This window comes from Salmo trutta, chromosome 6 (assembly GCF_901001165.1).
Source record: "Salmo trutta chromosome 6, fSalTru1.1, whole genome shotgun sequence".
NCBI classification, from domain to species: domain Eukaryota; kingdom Metazoa; phylum Chordata; class Actinopteri; order Salmoniformes; family Salmonidae; genus Salmo; species Salmo trutta.
In genome coordinates this window covers 20,645,386-20,665,216 of record NC_042962.1, presented here as the reverse complement: position 1 = coordinate 20,665,216, position 19,831 = coordinate 20,645,386, and the positions used below count along the sequence as shown (strand labels likewise).

General features: G+C 47.5%; 1 protein-coding gene and 1 long non-coding RNA gene across 3 annotated transcripts in view; one reads left to right on the top strand and one right to left on the bottom strand.

Annotated features, from left to right (window-relative positions):
• The window catches only part of sspo (SCO-spondin), an 82,367-nt gene that overhangs the window by 41,989 nt on the left and 20,547 nt on the right, over positions 1–19,831 (top strand). Inside the window, exons 56-90 of the mRNA XM_029755695.1 lie at positions 715–906; positions 1,320–1,439; positions 1,649–1,778; positions 1,941–2,066; positions 2,415–2,740; positions 2,894–3,064; positions 3,314–3,566; positions 3,671–3,717; positions 3,915–4,085; positions 4,645–4,779; positions 5,416–5,552; positions 5,758–5,852; positions 6,074–6,123; positions 6,294–6,464; positions 6,953–7,123; positions 8,212–8,291; positions 8,487–8,656; positions 9,178–9,224; positions 9,351–9,551; positions 9,931–10,101; positions 10,356–10,553; positions 10,722–10,821; positions 10,920–11,140; positions 11,372–11,530; positions 12,549–12,715; positions 13,083–13,222; positions 16,272–16,492; positions 16,588–16,623; positions 16,848–17,012; positions 17,461–17,673; positions 17,929–18,096; positions 18,807–18,941; positions 19,101–19,341; positions 19,459–19,611; positions 19,742–19,788. Of these exons, the coding sequence (XP_029611555.1) occupies positions 715–906; positions 1,320–1,439; positions 1,649–1,778; positions 1,941–2,066; positions 2,415–2,740; positions 2,894–3,064; positions 3,314–3,566; positions 3,671–3,717; positions 3,915–4,085; positions 4,645–4,779; positions 5,416–5,552; positions 5,758–5,852; positions 6,074–6,123; positions 6,294–6,464; positions 6,953–7,123; positions 8,212–8,291; positions 8,487–8,656; positions 9,178–9,224; positions 9,351–9,551; positions 9,931–10,101; positions 10,356–10,553; positions 10,722–10,821; positions 10,920–11,140; positions 11,372–11,530; positions 12,549–12,715; positions 13,083–13,222; positions 16,272–16,492; positions 16,588–16,623; positions 16,848–17,012; positions 17,461–17,673; positions 17,929–18,096; positions 18,807–18,941; positions 19,101–19,341; positions 19,459–19,611; positions 19,742–19,788 (5,328 nt within the window). The remainder of the gene's footprint in view (positions 1–714; positions 907–1,319; positions 1,440–1,648; positions 1,779–1,940; positions 2,067–2,414; positions 2,741–2,893; positions 3,065–3,313; positions 3,567–3,670; positions 3,718–3,914; positions 4,086–4,644; positions 4,780–5,415; positions 5,553–5,757; positions 5,853–6,073; positions 6,124–6,293; positions 6,465–6,952; positions 7,124–8,211; positions 8,292–8,486; positions 8,657–9,177; positions 9,225–9,350; positions 9,552–9,930; positions 10,102–10,355; positions 10,554–10,721; positions 10,822–10,919; positions 11,141–11,371; positions 11,531–12,548; positions 12,716–13,082; positions 13,223–16,271; positions 16,493–16,587; positions 16,624–16,847; positions 17,013–17,460; positions 17,674–17,928; positions 18,097–18,806; positions 18,942–19,100; positions 19,342–19,458; positions 19,612–19,741; positions 19,789–19,831) is intronic.
• Positions 9,310–11,007, bottom strand: LOC115195630 (uncharacterized). Of its 2 annotated transcripts, XR_003878724.1 has the most exons (4): positions 10,878–11,007; positions 10,301–10,527; positions 9,855–10,133; positions 9,310–9,468 (listed from the first exon to the last, which is right to left on the bottom strand). It is a non-coding gene; the product is annotated as an uncharacterized LOC115195630 (long non-coding RNA). The 2 variants fall into 2 exon arrangements; XR_003878723.1 differs by having other exon boundaries at positions 10,301–11,007.

Below are 19,831 nucleotides of genomic sequence, written 5' to 3'. Positions count from 1 at the left end.
TTTGACTGTTTTCATCTGTGCCTTGCTCTCTTTTGACTGTTTTTGTCTGTCTTCTTCTCTTTTGACTGTTTTCATCTGTGCCTTGCTCTCTTTTGACTGTTTTCGTCTGTGCCTTCCTCTCTTTTGACTGTTTTTGTCTGTCTTCTTCTCTTTTGACTGTTTTCATCTGTGCCTTGCTCTCTTTTGACTGTTTTTGTCTGTCTTCTTCTCTTTTGACTGTTTTCATCTGTGCCTTGCTCTCTTTTGACTGTTTTCGTCTGTGCTTTCCTCTCTTTTGACTGTTTTCGTCTGTGCCTTCCTCTCTTTTGACTGTTTTCGTCTGTGCCTTCCTCTCTTTTGACTGTTTTCGTCTGTGCCTTCCTCTCTTTTGACTGTTTTCGTCTGTGCCTTCCTCTCTTTTGACTGTTTTCGTCTGTGTCTTCCTCTCTTTTGACTGTTTTCGTCTGTGCCTTCCTCTCTTTTGACTGTTTTCGTCTGTGCCTTCCTCTCTTTTGACTGCCTCTTCTCAAGATCTGTGTCAGTTGTTGTTTTCTTTCTTTCTCTCTCTTCTTGTCTCTCTACTCATTATTTCCCTGCCTCTCGTCTCTCTATCAGTTGCACTCTCCCTTGGTTTACACTAATGTACTCTACCAAGCCCTGCTCATTCAAAGTTCCTCTGCTTCCTCCTTCTCTCCCACCTCCCCCATCCCTGCATCTCTCGTCTCTCTCTCCCAGTGGACGGTCAGTGGTCAGAGTGGACGGGCTGGTCCCCGTGTGACACCCAGTGTGGGGGAGGGCTGAGGGGGAGGAACCGGACCTGCTCCAACCCTCCCCCTAAGAACAGGGGGCGTGACTGTGAGGGGATGAGACTGCAGACCCAGAGCTGTAACAGCCAGCCCTGTGGCCCCAACACAGACTCACAGACAGGTGAGCTGCAAATAAATAGGTTATGTTTTCGACTGTCCCCATAGGAGAACCCTTTTTGGTTCCAGATAGAACTCTTTTGGGTTCCATGTACTGTAGAACACTCTGTGGGAATGGTTCTACATGGAACCCAAAATGGTTCGACTGGAACCAAAAGGGATCTCCATGGAACCAAAAAGGGTTATTCAAAAGGTTATCCTATAGGGACAGCCAAAGAACCCTTATTGGTTCTAGATAGCACCTTTTTTTCTAGAAGTGTACAGGTGATCATGTTGTCTTATGGTTTGATCATGTTGTCTTGGACTATGGATTGTTTGTAACATGCTATAAAAAAAGATTAATTCTGTGGGCAATATCCCATTAAATTGTTACTGATAATAATCAAGCTCTAATAATGTAAATTGCTTGCTGTCTAGGCTGTACTAAAGGCATGGTGGTGGTAAGAGAGGCTGACTGCCAGTCTGGTAGAGTGGAGCCATGTCCCCCCACCTGTTCACACCTGCACTACCCCAACTGCACCTCCCAATGCGTCACAGGTATGAAGTGGTGTGTGTGTGTGTGTGTGTGTGTGTGTGTGTGTGTCTGTCTGTCTGTCTCTGTCTGTCTGTCTGTCTGTCTGTCTGTCTGTCTGTCTGTCTGTCTGTCTGTCTGTCTGTCTGTCTGTCTGTCTGTCTGTCTGTCTGTCTGTCTGTCTGTCTGTCTGTCTGTCTGTCTGTCGTTAACTCTCTTCTGTCTCGCTACCCAGGTTGTCGTTGTCCGGCTGGTTTGTTCCTACAGGATGGCCACTGTGTGAATGCCAGTCAGTGTGGGTGCCACTGGGAGGGACTGCCACTGCAGCCTGGACAAGAGGTCAGCAAGGACAACTGCAGCACATGGTGAGAGGCACACACACACACACACACACCAAGCCTTCCTACAACCCACATCATTCTTTTATTCCTGAGCTTACAGTCAATAGTTGTGTTATGTCATATTGTCGTTTCATGCCATGTCATGTTGCTACATGTTCTCTCTCTTCTTGTCTCCCTCTCTACCAGTGTGTGTGAAGATGGACGTGTCTCATGTGACAACTCCAGCTGTGTGGCCAGCTGTGATTGGTCAGCCTGGTCCTCCTGGACATCATGTGACAGCTCCTGTGGGGTTGGACTACAGCAGCGCTATAGGTGGGTTCACCTCACCAGCATCCCACCAACAGTGACACATTTAAACCATTGTGTGGCTCATCATGTGTCTCTGATGGCTTTCTGTCCCCTGTCCTCTGTCATCTGTTCCCTGTCCCCTCTCCTCTGTCATATATCCCCTGTCCTCTATCCCCTTTCATCTGTCATCTGTCCCCTGTCCCCTATCCCCATCCCCCGTCCCCTGTCCCTTATCCTCTATCCTCTGTCCCCTGTCCCCTATCCCCATCCCCTGTCCCCATCCCCTGTCCCCTATGCTCTATCCTCTTTTCCCTGTCCTCTGTCATCTGTCCTCTATCCCCTGTCCCCCTGTCCCTCTGTCCCCTCCCCCAGGTCCCCTGTGAGCCCAGCAGGATTGGCGAGAGTCGAGCCCTGTCCTGGGGACTCCTCAGAGGCTCGTCAGTGCTTCACCCCCTGTCCCCCTGGTAAGGATGAGGCGGTGTGGGGGAAGTGGACGGCCTGGTCAGAGTGCAGCAAGACCTGTTTCCACCACGTGGACGAGGTGGGGCTGAGGAGGAGGTTCCGCACCTGTAACATATCCACCAACACACCCAGCTACACACGCACCAACACACCCAGCTACACCCGCACCAACACACACACGGACTGTGAGGGGGACGCAGAGGATCAGGAGCCCTGTAACACCGTGCACTGCCCAGGTACATCCTCTATACACACACCTTATGTTCTGTCCTTCATCCACCATGTTGCTTTCACCCATTCTGTAGTCGCAGATCTGTGTAGATGAAAGGAAGGATAGAACTTTACACTATTGAGATACCCCCCCCCCGCTATCTCCCCCTCCTCCCCAGTGAATGGCGGCTGGTTGGAGTGGTCCCCATGGTCCCTGTGCTCATCAGAGTGTGACTCGGGGGCTCAGACCAGAGAGCGCTTCTGCAGTTCTCCTCCTCCACAGCACGGGGGCAGCACCTGCCCAGGGCCTCACATCCAGACCCGAGACTGCAACTCCCACCCCTGTTCAGGTAACGAACTGGAATCATACACACATTCTGGAATCATACACACATTCTGGAATCATACACACATTCTGGAATTCATCATTACAAGGCGTTTACTACTAGTGCACCTAGTTCTACCTGGTCAGGTAAACAGTAACATGTATTCACGCCAAGGTTACTACATATTATCTGTGGGACTTAAAGTGGTCAAATCACTTGACAGATTCAATCGCATCGCATTGGTGTGTGTCCCACTCTCTGTGTGGCATATAGGAGTGTGTCCAGAGGGCATGGCCTACATGAGCAAGGAGCAGTGCCAGGCTCACGGTGGTGCGTGCCCACGGGTGTGTATGGACATGACAACAGAGGTGGAGTGTGCCACGGAGTGTTACGACGGATGCTACTGTGCCCTGGGACTCTACCTACTCAACAGCACTTGTGTGCCCCTCACCCAGTGCCCGTGCTACCACCATGGACAGATGTACCCAGGAGGAGCTCGTGTGAAACTGGACGACTGCAACAACTGGTACTCCCCTCGAAGAATATAAACATAATGTTATTGAAAAGGAAAGAAACATGAAAAAGTACAGTATAGGACTCTGTCTATGCATCCTTTCCTTTTGTCCTTAGCACCTGCCATAATGGAGAGATGGTGTGTGGAACAGAGCCCTGCGCTGGTGAGTGTGGTCCAATGCAGCCTACTCATGTCATATTATTGATGATGGATTTGATCAAATATGCAAATATGTTCACTCAGTATTCCTCAGTGCGGCCCTGGACGGCAGCACCCCAAACAATCAAGAGAGACTGTCAACCTCTCTCTCTCTCTCTCTCTCTCTCTCTCTCTCTCTCTCTGTGTGTCTCTCTCTCTCAGTGGACTGTGGCTGGAGCAGCTGGACCCAGTGGAGCGCCTGCAGCAGGACGTGTGACGTGGGCGTGAGGAGGCGGTACCGCTCGGGGACCAATCCACCGGCTGCGTTCGGGGGGCGTGTCTGCAGGGGCGACAGGTTGGGGATGAACACCTGCAGTCTGGAGCCCTGTCAGGGTAGGGGAGGTGACAGACAGACCATCATTACACTCCTACAATAGGCTGGTTCGTTTCAATGGCTCCTACAGGTGGTCTCTTGGTCATTACAATATAAATCCCACATGGGTTATGAGTTGGAATGACATACAGTAGATCTAAATCTCACATGGGTTATGAGTTGGAATGACATACAGTAGATCTAAATCCCACATGGGTTATGAGTAGGAATGACATACAGTAGATCTAAATCCCACATGGGTTATGAGTAGGAATGACATACAGTAGATCTAAATCTCACATGGGTTATGAGTTGGAATGACATACAGTAGATCTAAATCCCACATGGGTTATGAGTAGGAATGACATACAGTAGATCTAAATCCCACATGGGTTATGACGGTGATAGTGCAACAGAAAGAATTTAGAGAGATAATGTGAACATTGCATATTTGGCCATCGGTCCAGATACCTATACTTTTGCTGGAAATGTCTCACCCACAATGTCTACATCAATGTGTGTGTGTGTGTGTGTGTGTGTGTGTGTGTGTGTGTGTGTGTGTGTGTGCGCCTGTGCCAGGTGTGAAGGAGCCATGGAGTGTATGGTCAGAGTGTTCGGTGACGTGTGGTGGGGGGTACAGGAACAGGACACGGGGACCCCAAAGAACCCATGGTACTGCCCAGCAGTTCTCTGCCTGTAACCTGCAGCCCTGTGGTGAGTACAGAGAGAGAGAGGGAGGGAGTTAGCAGGCTCTGATCTTCCACTCTGACTTACAGTATGACCATGTGTTGTGAGCTTTGAGGATGTTATATTTTGATATTCATGTATTCCTTTCTCGCTGACACCGAGTGCAGTATCTCTCTCTGAAGCAGACCAGGCCACCTTGAATACCCTTATTGATTCAAGATCATAGATAGGCGTACCAAAAAGACCTACAGACACACTAACAAGCTCCAGAAGCAACTATATACTGGAACTATGCTGTATATATCTACGCAGCTATGCAATGGTCTTTCACACTTGATCTGTGGCGACAGGTAGCCTGAGTGGTTAGAGCGTTGAAGCGAAAGGTCTCTGGTTCGAATACCTGAGCCGACATGATGAAAAATCTGCCGACGTGCCCTTGAGCAAGGCACTTAACCCTAATGAGCCAGGGACGCCGTACTACTACGGCTGACCCTGCAAAACATCCCATTTCACTGCACCTATCCGGTGTATGTGACAAAACATCTATTTTTTTATGAAGGCTGAATTTGGTCTCTTTCTTGATGTTCCTATGAGTTTTGGCTGCACCTCAAATTGCATAGATTAATTGATTGATGCGTTGTCGTCTCATCCACCCTGTGTTAGGTGATGGGACGGGCTGCCCTGGGGGACAGGTGTGGACGGTGTGTGTGGAGGGGCCGGTCACCTGCTCTGACATCAGTATGGATTATGAGAGGAATTGTACACCGGGCTGTCAGTGTCCACACGGCACTGTCCTGCAGGTCTGTCTGTCTATGCTCTCACACACACACACACACACACACACACACACACACACACACACACACACACACACACACACACACACACACACGCAAACTGGACTTGAATATGGATCTTCTGCGTGCCACAAAATAGTGTTAACCCACTGAGCTAAAGCCTGAGCAATAGCTCAAGGAGCAAACTGACCGTTCTCTGTTTCCTTAGGATGGCAAGTGTGTGTGGATGTCTCAGTGTCGCTGTGATGTGGATGGGGAGCAGTATGAACCTGGTGATGTCGTACCCAGGGACTGCAACAACTGGTATTGGTGCTATACAGTACTATACAGTAATATACAGCACTATACAGTAGTATACAGTACTATACAGTAGTATACAGTACTATACAGTAGTATACAGTAATATACAGTAGTATAGCATCACATAGTATGTACGTGATATTGTTTAATGAAATTAAACCTGAATAGAGCTCTCGGAAACAAATAGTCCTCTGACTATTTCTCTCCTCTCCTCTCCCTCACAGCACATGTGATTCTGGGAGGCTGGTAAACTGCACTCAACTCAACTGTAATGGTGAGTGGGGCATTGGCTTACTAAAAAGTAGAGAGAAGTAGGCGAAAACCACAAGGGGGAAATTGGTTTTGGTACAGAAATAGGTATTTCTCGCAATTTGCTTTAGATTTGGTTATTGTTGCGGTCCATAGCTTGAAACAAAACCTAACAACAACCACCCCCTCTCACAGTGGACGGTCAGTGGTCTTCCTGGACCCCCTGGGGTCAGTGTTCAGTGAGTTGTGGACCAGGTCTCCAGTCCCGCTATAGGTTCTGTTCTAGTCCCCAGCGGTCTGGGAGTGGTCTGCCCTGTATCGGACCTGACCACCAAGACCAGCTGTGTATGACTGCTCCCTGTGATCGTGAGTAATGCCTTGATGGAGGGATCTTTGTATATCATTATTTGGATAGTCCAGATTTTTCATCTGTAAATGCTTTACAGATGGCCATACGATCAACAAACCATCTGTTGATAAGCAACTGCTTGACAAGGTTACAGTTAGGGTTCGTTTTAGAATAAGGGTTAGGTTCCGTTTAGGGTTAGGATAAGGGTTAAGGGGAGGGTTAGATCTAGGGTTAGTAGATAGTAAGTTGAAATGTTACTGATAGTCTTTACAGATGGACTGTCTACAGATAGACTATCCAAATAAAGTGTTACCCTGAATTAATGACACATACTGTATCATTTGAGGTGCTGGCTTTTACCTGTTTTATGGATTATCTATGAGGATTCAGCACACTACCATTTTTGCAGTAGAATAATCATTTGATTGAGCATTAGTCCTGTACTGTACTCACCCCTTTTTTTTACTACTTTGGTTTAGCCTGTGTTGTGTCATGGTCTTTACAGGTAATGGTGGCTGGGGGGACTGGAGCAACTGGACAGACTGCACCAAGTCATGTGGTGGGGGTGTTCAGAGCAGACGCCGGGATTGTGATAGCCCCAGTCCAGAGGGAGAGGGGGACTACTGTGAGGGGCTTGGCACAGAAGTAATCTCCTGCAACACTGACCACTGTCCAGGTACGCTATCAGAATGTGTGTGTGTGCGTGCTAATTTCCCCCAAAAAATGTAAAATTGGTAAAAACAGATTTTTTTATTAAACATGTGATCTTTATGACAGAATGTTATAATCAGATGAAATAAATACGTTATTTTTGACACAATTACACTACCCAAAAGGCACTCTATATTGTGGAATGACACAGAATTTTACTGTTCTACTGTTACAGACAGAGGTGGTATCAGCTCTAACTATGCTGTTCCACTACAACAGAGACTTTCTCTGGTAAAATCCTCAGACAGCTGCACTCTGATCCTCTGGGGTCTCAGTCTACTTGAGAGAGGGACGCTTTGATCCGATGAGGAGCGAGCTTTAAATACTCCTTTGTTATTATCTACACGCCAGTGTCCTCTCGTTGAGGCAGTGGCCTCCTTCCACTCTGTGACCACACCAACAGACCATAACACACTGTCCCCAACCTCAACGTCCCAGCTGTGTGTCCCTGAGTTAAAGCCGTCAGAACCCAGAACTGACCGGTACTTATCAAATCTCTCTGGGTTGTCAGGAAGCTGCGGTGTCTCCGTACTATGTCTCAAACGAATCAGGTTGCTAGACAGGATGAGATGGGGGTGAACAGTGTTGGGGTCGAGAATAACAGGAGTGAACTGAACAATCTCCTGCATCTTCTCCCAGACTCTGAACTGCAGGTTGCACTCCTCTGGAACAGCCTTTGACCAGATATGTTTACTTTCACTTTCTTAGAATGAAGAGTGAAGTCAACAGCCGCACTTAGAAAGTTTCCCCTACCATCCACTCTTCTGTTATCCTCTTCAGACTTTCTATTTATAACACGTATATTATTCAACAGTACTGAAAGTTTCTTTTCCACACAACTGTTGCTGTTGTTTTGATTTCCTCATTCAGGACAGTTTCGTTTCTGGATTCGTCTTCGGGGTTCTATGGTGGTTGGCAATCCAGCTAATGTACAGTACCGCCATCTAGTGGACTTGAATGTGGAGAGAAAGAGACTGTTTGTGTACAGTATGTGTGTGTGTGTATGTGTGTGTATGTGTATGTTTATATGACTGACACTGTGTGTGTTTTCAGTTGCGCCTTGCTCTCAAGTCCCTGGGACAGTGTTCAGTAGCTGTGGCCCCTCGTGTCCTCGCTCCTGTGATGACCTGTCTGTGAGTGTCACAAATTGTTTCTATTTTCCATATACATGATCTATACACACAGCTTCGGGCTCTGCCAGTAAGACGTGTAGGTATTTGGCTGACTCCTTTGTCAACTTTGCACGAGGATAAGTATGATGATGGTGATGGTGGTGGTGATGCTAATGATGGTAACATACCCCCTATACCCCCCGCCCCACTGTGCAGCACTGTGAGTGGCTCTGTGAGGCGGGGTGTTACTGCACGGAGGGCAAGGTGCTGTCTTCCGACGGGACGTCCTGTGTGTGGAGAGAGGAGTGCCCCTGTCTGGACCTCAACACCGGCTTGAGGTTGTACCCTGGAGAGAGCACCACTGCCCCAGACGGCTGCAACAACTGGTGAGAGAGAGAGAGGAGAGGAGGGGGAAAGATGGGGAGGCGGGGAGAGAGAGGAGAGGAGGGGGGAAAGATGGGGAGGAGGGGAGAGAGAGGAGAGGAGGGGGAAAGATGGGGAGTAGGGGAGAGAGAGGAGAGGAGAGGGAAAGATGGGGAGGAGGGGGAGAGAGAGGAGAGGAGGGGGAAAGATGGGGAGGAGGGGAGAGAGAGGAGAGGAGAGGGAAAGATGGGGAGGAGGGGAGAGAGAGGAGAGGAGGGGGAAAGATGGGGAGGAGGGGAGAGAGAGGAGAGGAGAGGGAAAGATGGGGAGGAGGGGAGAGAGAGGAGAGGGAAAGATGGGGAGGAGGGGAGAGAGAGGAGAGGTGGAGAAGCTTTGTCGTGTTGCCTTTTGATATGTGCATATTAAAACTCCAATGGTGCGACATAGATTGCGGTAGGCTTAAAGTAGTGGTGGTGTGGGTGAGTGCTTGCTAGCTTGCGTTCGTGCGTGTGTTAGGTTGTTATTGATATCATTTATGTTTCAGTACCTGCGAGGGAGGGAGGCTCAACTGCACCAGTGACCCCTGTCCAGGTAAGTAATAGGTGCAGTCTGAATACCCAATTTTCAATCACATTCAATACAATATATCAACAAAAGCATATGGACTCGCATGTATGTCTGATCCATCCTGATCCCCCCCTCTCCCCTGGTGGACAGTGTCAGGTGGGTGGTGTGAGTGGTCTGGCTGGATCTCCTGCTCTAAGACATGTGGGGCAGAGTGGGTGTCCAGATATCGCAGCTGTGGCTGTCCAGAGCCCAAGGCGGGAGGAGCCCCCTGCCAGGGGGAACAGGAAGTACACGGTGGGGTGGGGGCACAGATCCAGAGACAACCCTGCCCTGTGGTCACCTTCTGCCCAGGTAACAACATAGTAATCACTTTAAAGGGTTTGTGACTTACAGGTAGACACCGTTTTAGTATGTGGTTAGTGTAATTACATGGATTCTGCCTTCTTTACCTCCTCCTGTCTCACCTTTTCTCTCTCCCACCTTTCCTTTCTGTTCCTCTCCCTCTCTCACCCCACTTGTCGATTCCGGCCTCTCCCCCTCTTTTGTCTCTTTATTTCCACCCCCTCTCTTTCCATCTCTCCCCCTCTCTCTCCCACTCTCTCCTTGTCTCTCTTCCACTCTCTCCCCCTCTTTTGTCTCTTTATTTCCACCTACTCTCTTTCCATCTCTCTCCCACTCTCTCCTTGTCTCTCTTCCACTCTCTCCCCCTCTCCCTCTCTCTCTCCATCAGTCCATGGTTCGTGGAGCCTGTGGTCGGGCTGGTCAGAGTGTGATGGCTGTGAGGGGGTGTCTGTGAGGACCAGGGAGTGTAACAGTCCTCCTGCCAGGTTTGGGGGTCTGCCCTGCCACGGGGAGAGCCGGCAGAGCCGCGGCTGCCAAGACAACGTCACCATCTGCTCAGGTTAGCTGATGACGTCATGGGTGACATTTTCACTGTGCCAAAGTGCGGACATGTTACAAAAATGTAATTTAAAATACTTGTCATGACACATGATTCAAAATGACTTGGGGATATTATGATTGGATTGAATTTCACGCAGATTTTACAGTAGTAAGTAATATGGTTACTTTAGTTCTTTATGTTGTTAGTCTCTGCTTACTCCCAGTTGTTGAGTTGTGACCTCGTAATTTTCCCATGATGCTCCTCTCTCTCAGAATGTGGCGGCGTGCAGGTGGACTGGCCATGTGGGAAGCCCTGTCCACGCTCCTGCTCTGATCTCCATGGCGACACAGAGTGTCTGGACACGGCGGAGTGCAGTATGACCTGTGGTTGCCCGGGTGATCTCGTGCTACAGGACGGCCAGTGTGTGGAGAGGGAGGAATGTCGCTGTAAATACCACAACAGTACTACTGGTGAGACCAGTGGAGAACACTTACCTAGACAACATACCTTTAACACAACTTAATTGGTAATTACTGTCCTACTACTCCTGTTGTTTGTCTCAACTCCTAACGCTATGCTAAGCTGCAGCGAGGTCAGCAAACATCTCTCTCTCTCTCTCTCTCTCTCTCTCCATCCAGGTGGGTTAGACTCTAGTAACACCTCGTGGGCGTGGCCTGGTAGGTCAGATTGGCAGTTTGCAAATCCAGGAGAGACCATCATCGCTGACTGTAACAACTGGTACAGTACACAACATCATGTTTCCCCACCGGTAGCATAGCACATATTATCAATACCGTTTTTGTAATGCAGTCTTCTTTCTCTTCCCTATACCGCAGCACCTGTGAGGCGGGTGTTCTCCACTGCCAATCAGTCCCTGGTTGCCATGTCGATGGCGGCTGGAGCCAATGGGGAGGCTGGTCAGAGTGCTCGGCCCCCTGCGGGGGTGGAGTCAAGCTCCGCATGCGTCAGTGTGATAACCCCGCCCCTCAGAGCGGGGGGAGGGGCTGTGCAGGCATGTCTGAACAGCAGAGAGAGTGCAACAACCACACCTGTACAGGTACACGCTGGAACAGACTTGGTGGAAACATAACATAACATATCATCGTAGACTTCGCCCACACAATGTTGAATGCTGATGATGTATGCACTACCTTTGAACAGATTGCATTACATACAACCCCCCCAAAACATATTTCTGGACATACGGTAATGTACTTGATACTACCTTACTGCCTCCAAAACACCATGGTACCTGATGTCAAATCTCTGGTGTTGTGCCCCCATCCAGACTCTGGCCGCTGGCCGACCTGGTCCCCCTGGTCCTCCTGGTCTGTGTGCTCAGTGAGCTGTGGAGGAGGGGAACAGTCTCGTACCCGTCTATGCAGCTTCCCGCCCTGCTCTGGCATGAGGAGGCAGAGCAAGACGTGTAACACTCAGGTCTGTCTCGGTGAGTACATGTAGATGTTACATGTGTTCCTGTGTTGTTCAGTTGATATGAGCGTGGTCGTGTGGTACTAGTGACGCCAGGGTTGTGGGTTCGATTCCCGATAAATAGCAGACCGTGAGATAAAGTACAGTTTAAATTCCCTTGCTGCAGCTACCACTGGCACACTGTAAAAGTCTGTATCCCTTCAGAGTCCATGTACCTGTAGTAGATAGCTTAATATTTTATGCGAAAAGGTGCAGAGTAGCACAGCCAATTAGATAGCACTGTGTCATTTAGACACACCCCTGATGACTACCCACTGTAGGACTGCAGGGCCTTGCATGGTGTCAAGGTGTTTTGGGACCTACATTTTGTTTGCGTTATACTTCCTGCTAGCGTTCATTCATCCACTACACAGAGCCAATGGAAGTCAATGGCTGTGCCTGAAATGGCACCCTGTTCCCTACGTTTATAGTGTACTACATTTGACCTGGGCCCATAGGACTCTGGTCAAAAGTAGTGCTCTATATATGGAATAGGATGCCATTCTAGATGCAGTCAATCACTAATATGACCAGCACGAGGTGCCAGAGTGAAGGTTAGTAGTAACACCAGGAAATGCAGCGTTGAAGTGCATCTTAAAGTGAAATAGCTCAGCGGCAGTGGATTAGTCTTCATTTTTCACTCTGGCTTCCCCTTCCGTCTCCTCATTGAGGTTATTTTTGGTTCTGTGTGTCGTTAGTATGAGTGATAGTCCTCTGAGAATGCAGCCTCTCGTTCCAGCTCGGACTGAGTAAGAGTCAGTCTGTTGAATGGAAAAAGATTTACTGCCGGACCAATATAACAATTCTCTCCACATTTACAGTAGTAGTTGTTGTAGTACAAGTAGTATCAGTAGTAGTGATTAATTCTGTATTTTAGAAATATCCTTTTTATACTATATGCAAGTATTTGACAATGAAACTCACACTCTATGCACACAATTTGATAATTGCTCTCCTGTGTGCCCATCTTACCCAAACCCCTGCCTTGGTACCAGAGGTGGGTTGCCCTCCGGGTCGTCTGTACAGGGAGTGTGAGCGGGGCGAGGGATGCCCCTTCAGTTGTGCCCAGGTCAGCGGGCGAGAGGGCTGCTACTCTGAGGGCTGCGAGGAGGGGTGCCACTGCCCCCTGCACACCTTCCAGCACAACAGAGCCTGTGTACAGGTCAGTTACAGTGGTTATTTCATGTCTATTTCAGATGAATGAAAGGTTACTTCTTCAGAATTTCAGATGAATAAATGGTTATTTCAAGCGTATTTCGAATGAATGAAAACTTTATGTTAGTGTATTTTAGATAAGTAAAAGGTTATAACAAGTGTATTCCACATGAATAAACAGTTAATTCATATGTATTCCACATGAATAAACAGTTAATTCATATGTATTCCACATTAATAAACAGTTACGTCATATGTATTCCATATGAATAAACAGTTAATTCATATGTATTCCATATGAATAAACAGTTAATTCATATGTATTCCATATGAATAAGGGAGCTAGTAAACCAAGCACTGTGTTTCATGTTTAGGAGTGCCCCTGCCTGGTGGACAAGGAGCTCCTGACCTCACTACAGAATGTGTCTGTGACACCATTGTTGGCCCACCATAACCTAACCCAGGGGGATGAGTTCCAGTCTGGGGAAACATTCATACAAGACTGCAGTGTCTGGTGGGTGAGAGAGATACACCACATCACACAAATAAGCACATATGTTCTCTAAAAGCTATTTATTGAATTTAGAGTGCACTCTTACTCCCACATGAGGTGCTATAAATGTGTAGTTTACAATATAGCTTGAATCATTGTGGCACACAATGGGGCTGAGAGGTATACTGTGTGACATAGAATGTAAATCTGTTATCATCTGTGGTATCAACCTCCAATGGGACTGAGAGGTATACTGTGTGACATAGAATGTAAATCTGTTATCATCTGTGGTATCAACTGTGGTATCAACCTCCAATGGGACTGAGAGGTATACTGTGTAACATAGAATGTAAATCTGTTATCATTTGTGGTATCAACCTCCTGTGGTACACAATCTGTACTCTAATTTCTCTCTCCTTACTTGACTAAGACCAGGACGCGGTGGAAATGTTGTCACATCTGCTCACTAATCAAGCACACGTCTGTGAGCGGTTATCCTTTCTGTATATACTGTATGTATATACAATATACAGTGCCTTGGGAAAGTATTCACACCCCTTGGCTTATTCAACATTTTGTTGTGGTACAGCCTGAATTCAAAATTGATTCAATTTATGTTTTTTCTCACCCATCTACTCACAATACTCCATACTGACAAAGTTAAAACATGTTTTTAGAATGTTTGCAAATGATTGAAAATGAAATACAGAAATATCTCGTTTACATAAGTATTCACACCCCTGAGTCAATACATGTTAGAATCAACTTTTGGCAGCGGTTACTGCTGTGAGTCTTTCTGGGTAAGGCTCTATGCGCTTTCCACACCTGGATTGTGCAATATCTTTTTAAAATTCTTCAAGCTCTTTCAAGTTGGTTGTTGATCATTGCTAGATAACCATTTTCTAGTCTTGCCATTGATTTTAAGTCAAAACTGTAACTAGACCACGCAGGAACATTCAATGTCATCTTTGTGGTTGAATCTGAGTTTGAAATTCACTGCTCGACTGAGGAACCTTACAGATAATTGTATGTGTGGGGTACAAAGATGAGGTAGTCATTCAAAAATCATGTTAAACACTGTTATTGCACACAGAGTAAGTCCATGCAAAAATTATGTAACTTGTTAAGCATATTTTTACTCTTGAACTTATTTAGGTTTGTCATAACAAAGGGTTGAATACTTATTAACTCAAGATATTTTAGTTTTTCATTTTTAATTCATTTGTAAAAGATTCTAAAAACATAGTTCTACTTTGACATTATGGGGTATTGTGTGTAGGCCAGTGACACACAAACTCAATTTAATCCAGTTTAAATTCAGACTGTAACACAACAAAATGTGGAAAAAGTCAAGGGGTATATATATATATATATATATATACACACAGTCATGGCCAAAAGTTTTGAGAATGACACAAATATACATTTTCACAAAGTTTGCTGCTTCAGTGTCATTAGATATTTTTGTCAGGTGTTACTATGGAATATTGAAGTATAATTACAAGCATTTCTTAAGTGTCAAAGGCTTTTATTGACAATTACATGAAGTTGATACAAAGAGTCAATATTTGCAGTGTTGTCCCTTCTTTTTCAAGACCTCTGCAATCCGCCCTGGCATGCTGTCAATTAACTTCTGGGCCACATCCTGACTGATGGCAGCCCATTCTTGCATAATCAATGCTTGGAGTTTGTCAGAATTAGTTGGTTTTTGTTTGTCCACCCGCGTCTTGAGGATTGACCACAAGTTGTCAATGGGATTAAGATCTGGGGATTTTCCTGGCCATGGACTCAAAATATTGATGTTTTGATCCCCGAGCCACTTGCCTTATGGCAAGGTTCTCCATCATGCTGGAAAAGGCATTGTTCGTCACCAAACTGTTCCTGGATGGTTGGGAGAAGTTGCTCTCGTAGGATGTGTTGCTACCATTCTTTATTCATGGCTGTGTTCTTAGGCAAAATTGTGAGTGAGCCCACTCCCTTGGCTGAGAAGCAACCCCACACATGAATGGTCTCAGGATGCTTTACTGTTGGCATGACACAGGACTGATGGTGGCGCTCACCTTGTCTTCTCCGGACAAGCTTTTTTCAGGATGCCCCAAACGATCGGAAAGGGGATTCATCAGAGAAAATGACTTTACCCCAGTCCTCAGCAGTCCAATCCCTGTACCTTTTGCAGAATATCAGTCTGTCCCTGATGTTTTTCCTGGAGAGAAGGGACTTCTTTGCTGCCCTTCTTGACACCAGGCAATCCTCCAAAAGTCTTCGCCTCACTGTGCGTGCAGATGCACTCACACCTGCCTGCTGCCATTCCTGAGCAAGCTCTGTACTGGTGGTGCCCCGATCCCGCAGCTGAATCAACTTAAGGAGATGGTCCTGGCGCTTGCTGGACTTTCTTGGGCGCCCTGAAGCCTTTATCACAACAATTGAACCGCTCACCTTGAAGTTCTTGATGATCCGATAAATGGTTGATTTAGGTGCAATCTTAATGGCAGCAATATCCTTGCCTGTGAAGCCCTTTTTGTGCAAAGCAATGATGACGGCAAGTGTTTCCTTGCAGGTAACCATGGTTGGACAGAGGAAGAACATTGATTCCAAGCACCACCCTCCTTTTGAAGCTTCCAGTCTGTTATTCGAACTCAATCAGCATGACAGAGTGATCTCCAGCCTTGTCCTCGTCAACACTCACACCTGTGTTAACGAGAGAATCACTGACATGATGTTAGCTGGTCCTTTTGTGGCAGGGCTGAAATGCAGTGGAAATGTTTTTGGGGGATTCAGTTCATTTGCATGGCAAAGAGGGACTTTGCAATTAATTGCAATTCATCTGATCACTCTTCATAACATTCTGGAGTATATGCAAATTGCCATCATACAAACTGAGGCAGCAGACTTTGTGAAAATTAATATTTGTGTCATTCTCAAAACTTTTGGCCACGACTGTGTGTGTATATATATATATATATATATATATATATATATATATATATATATATATATATATATATAGCTACAGGCCTAGTTGAACTATTCACAGCCTGACTTATTTTTTGACCCTCCTGTCTGCCTGTAGCGGGTGTCAACATGGTTTGTGGAACTGTTCCTTGGAACCGTGTCCCGTAGACGGGGGTCTGTCCCCCTGGGGCCCTTGGAGCCCCTGCTCCCTGTCCTGTGGGGGCCTGGGCCTGAAAACCCGCAACCGAGCCTGCAGCAACCCGGCACCGGCCTACGGGGGCAGAGACTGCCTGGGGCCCCGGCAAGAGAGCACCTACTGCCAGGCTACGGACTGCCCAGGTACTGAACTGTACTCTCCAGGATTGTAATAGCATCAGGTACGTAATATACTAAAATATGACGTTACCTATTATGTTTTGTAATCCTTTTTACAGTGATCATCGGCCCCACAGAAGAGCCCTCTCTACCAGGTAACACTCCACACACCACAGGGCTTCCTTACCCTAGAGACCTCTGTCTGTCTCACTATTGAGGCCCCCCACTCTCTCTCTCTCACTTCTTACTTCCCCACTGTACATGTTCTATCTACAGTATGAACTATTGTGTTCTATGAACTCGTTAATTGTACAATAAAGACTTGTTGAGGCTCAATTGATCTCCCTCCCTCCCTCCCTCCCTCCCTCCCTCCCTGTAGATGAGGATGCAGGCTTCTCTCAGTGGTCGTCGTGGACCACCTGCTCTCGGTCGTGTAGCGATTCCCTGACCCCGGCCCTCAAGTCCCGTCAGAGGAGGTGTGTCAGACCCCCTTGCTCAGGGGACACCCGTCAGGAGAAGGCCTGCAACCTGCCCCAGTGTCCTGGTAATGTCCCCTTTCTTCCCCAACCCCATATCCTAATGTCCAGCTACTGTTCCCTTAGCTCTAATGCAGTAGTCCTATCTGTATTTTCTGTCGGGTTGAATGTGTCCTTTTTCAGTACAATAGGGAAGTGAAAAAATACAAACATTTTAAGCATGGGTCAGTGGAGGCTGCTGACGGGGAGGACAGCTCATAATAATTGCTGGAAGGGAGCGAATGGAATGTCACGTATTTAATACCATTCCACTGATAGCACTCCAGTCTTTACCATGAGCCCGTCCTCCCCAATTAAGGTGCCACCAACCACCTGTGGCATGGATGTATAATGTAAATCATGCTGCAGGCCTCAGTGCTCCTTCTTCATCTCCTTCATGTCAGCAGTGTCCTTTATTTTGAAATACCACAGTCCTCACTATCATGTATGTCTGTCTTTTGCTTTGTGTGTTACCAGACGGCGGTGGGATGTGTGTAGGGGACGACTGCGCCCAGAGGAACTGCACGTGGATGGAGTGGGGCGAGTGGGTGGCGTGCTCCCGCTCCTGCGGCGTGGGTCAGCAGCAGAGGTTACGCACCTTCCTGACCCCCGGGGTCAACGGTTCCTGGTGTGATGACATACTGGGGGGTAACCTGGAGAATCGCTTCTGTAACATAAAGGCCTGTCGAGGTTGGTGCACTGACACTGTAATAGACACAGCTACTGTGCATGCTGTTTGCGTTCGGGATTTTGTACTGTCCACTAAATGCCATTCTGACATTCTGATACTAATTGTATCTGACATGAATGTATGGAAATGAATCACTTCTTAATAGCCACTCATATATCTGGAAGCATTTGATAGCTAAGCATGGGGTGTAGGGCTGGTTTTGTTCCCCGGAGTGGAGGCATAGTTAAAGGACTCTCTCTCTCTGTGTGTGTCAGTGGACGGAGGCTGGTCTCGCTGGAGCCCCTGGTCTCGCTGTGACAAGCGCTGTGGGGGCGGGCGCTCCATCCGAACCCGCTCTTGCTTCAGCCCCCCGCCCAAAAATGGCGGGCGCAAGTGTGAGGGAGAGAAGAACCAGGTGAAACCCTGCAACACCAAACCCTGTGGTAAGACCGATCTCTCTCTCTCTCTCTCTCTCTGCTCTATCTGCTCTCTCTGCTCTGCTCTATCTGCTCTCTATCTCTCTCTCTATCTCTCTCCCACTTCTCTATCTGCTCTCTCTATCTCTCTCTCTGCTCTCTCTGCTCTCTCTCTCTCTGCTCTCTCTCTCTGCTCTATCTGCTCTCTCTGCTCTGCTCTATCTGCTCTCTATCTCTCTCTCCCACTTCTCTATCTGCTCTCTCTATCTCTCTCTATCTCTCTCCCACTTCTCTATCTGCTCTCTATCTCTCTCTCTATCTCTCTCCCACTTCTCTATCTGCTCTCTCTATCTCTCTCTCTGCTCTCTCTGCTCTGCTCTATCTCCCTCCCACTTCTCTATCTGCTCTCTCCATCTCTCTCTCTACTCTATCTGCTCTCTCTGTCTCTCTCTCTGCTCTGTCTGCTCTCTCTCCATCTCTCTCTCTGTTCTCTCTGCTCTCTCTCCATCTCTCTCTCTACTCTATCTGCTCTCTCTGTCTCTCTCTCTCTCTGCTCTGTCTGCTCTTTCTCCATCTCTCTCTCTCTCTCTGCTCTCTCTCTCTTTGTATCTCTCTCTCACCTCAGTCACCGATTTAAAAAAACAAATATCTCCCTTGGATAGAAAAAAAAGCTGGATGGATGGAGAAGTGTTTTTAACCATACTTAACCATGCTGTACTATCATACATGTGTCCCAGATGAGAAGGGTTGCCCAGCGGGTCAGGAGGTTGTGCCCTGTGCCAACGAGTGTCCTCAGCGCTGCTCAGACCTCCAGCAGGGCATCCAGTGCCAGGGCAACACAGAGTGCCAGCCTGGGTGCCGCTGCCCAAAAGGCTAGTGACCGGTCACATTTTCACAGTCAGCTATTCTTTTTGTCATGAATTGACATGAACTATTATACTGAGCTATATTAAGTACTGTACACAGATCAGATGTCTTCCATTGCATGTATAAATCTACTAATAACACTATAAATATGTGTGTTGTTCCAGGTCAGCTGCAGCAGGATGGGGTGTGTGTGCAGGTATGGCAGTGTGACTGTGTGGACTCTTTGGGTCAGAGCTGGGCTGCAGGCAGCTGGCACCAGGTGGACTGCAACAATTGCAGCTGCGCAGACGGACTGCTTTCCTGCACCAATCAGAGCTGCCGAGAGGCCAGCTGCACATGGAGCTCCTGGTCCAATTGGGCGTCCTGCAGCACTTCCTGTGGGCGGGGCCAGAGAACCCGCTTCAGGTGAGAAAAGAAGAAAAGAGACACACACAAAGACACACATACACACACACACACACACACACACAAATACACAGGATGTCAGATATTAATATTGTGTGTGTGTGTGTGTCCTATGAGATCGCTAATACCAGAGCGTGAAGGAGCGGTTTGCCAGTTTGAGGAGGTGCAACACAAGTCATGTGACCCCGGGCCCTGCCCACCCCTCTGTGTCCATGACAACCAGGAGCTGACCGTGGGAGACACGTGGTTGCAGGGAGAATGTAAACAATGGTGAGGTCGTAGAACTAAAATATAGATGTTGAAATAGCTCAGTGATATAGTGTTATAGGGGCATTAGTGGTACAGTAGATTTTTGTACTGACTTTGAATTTTAACATTTTCCGTGTTTTTTCTCTCTCAGCACATGCACCCCAGAGGGAGACTATTGCCAAGATATTGACTGTCGAGGTGTGTTCAATATGTACTTATACCTGCCTGCACATTGGATGAA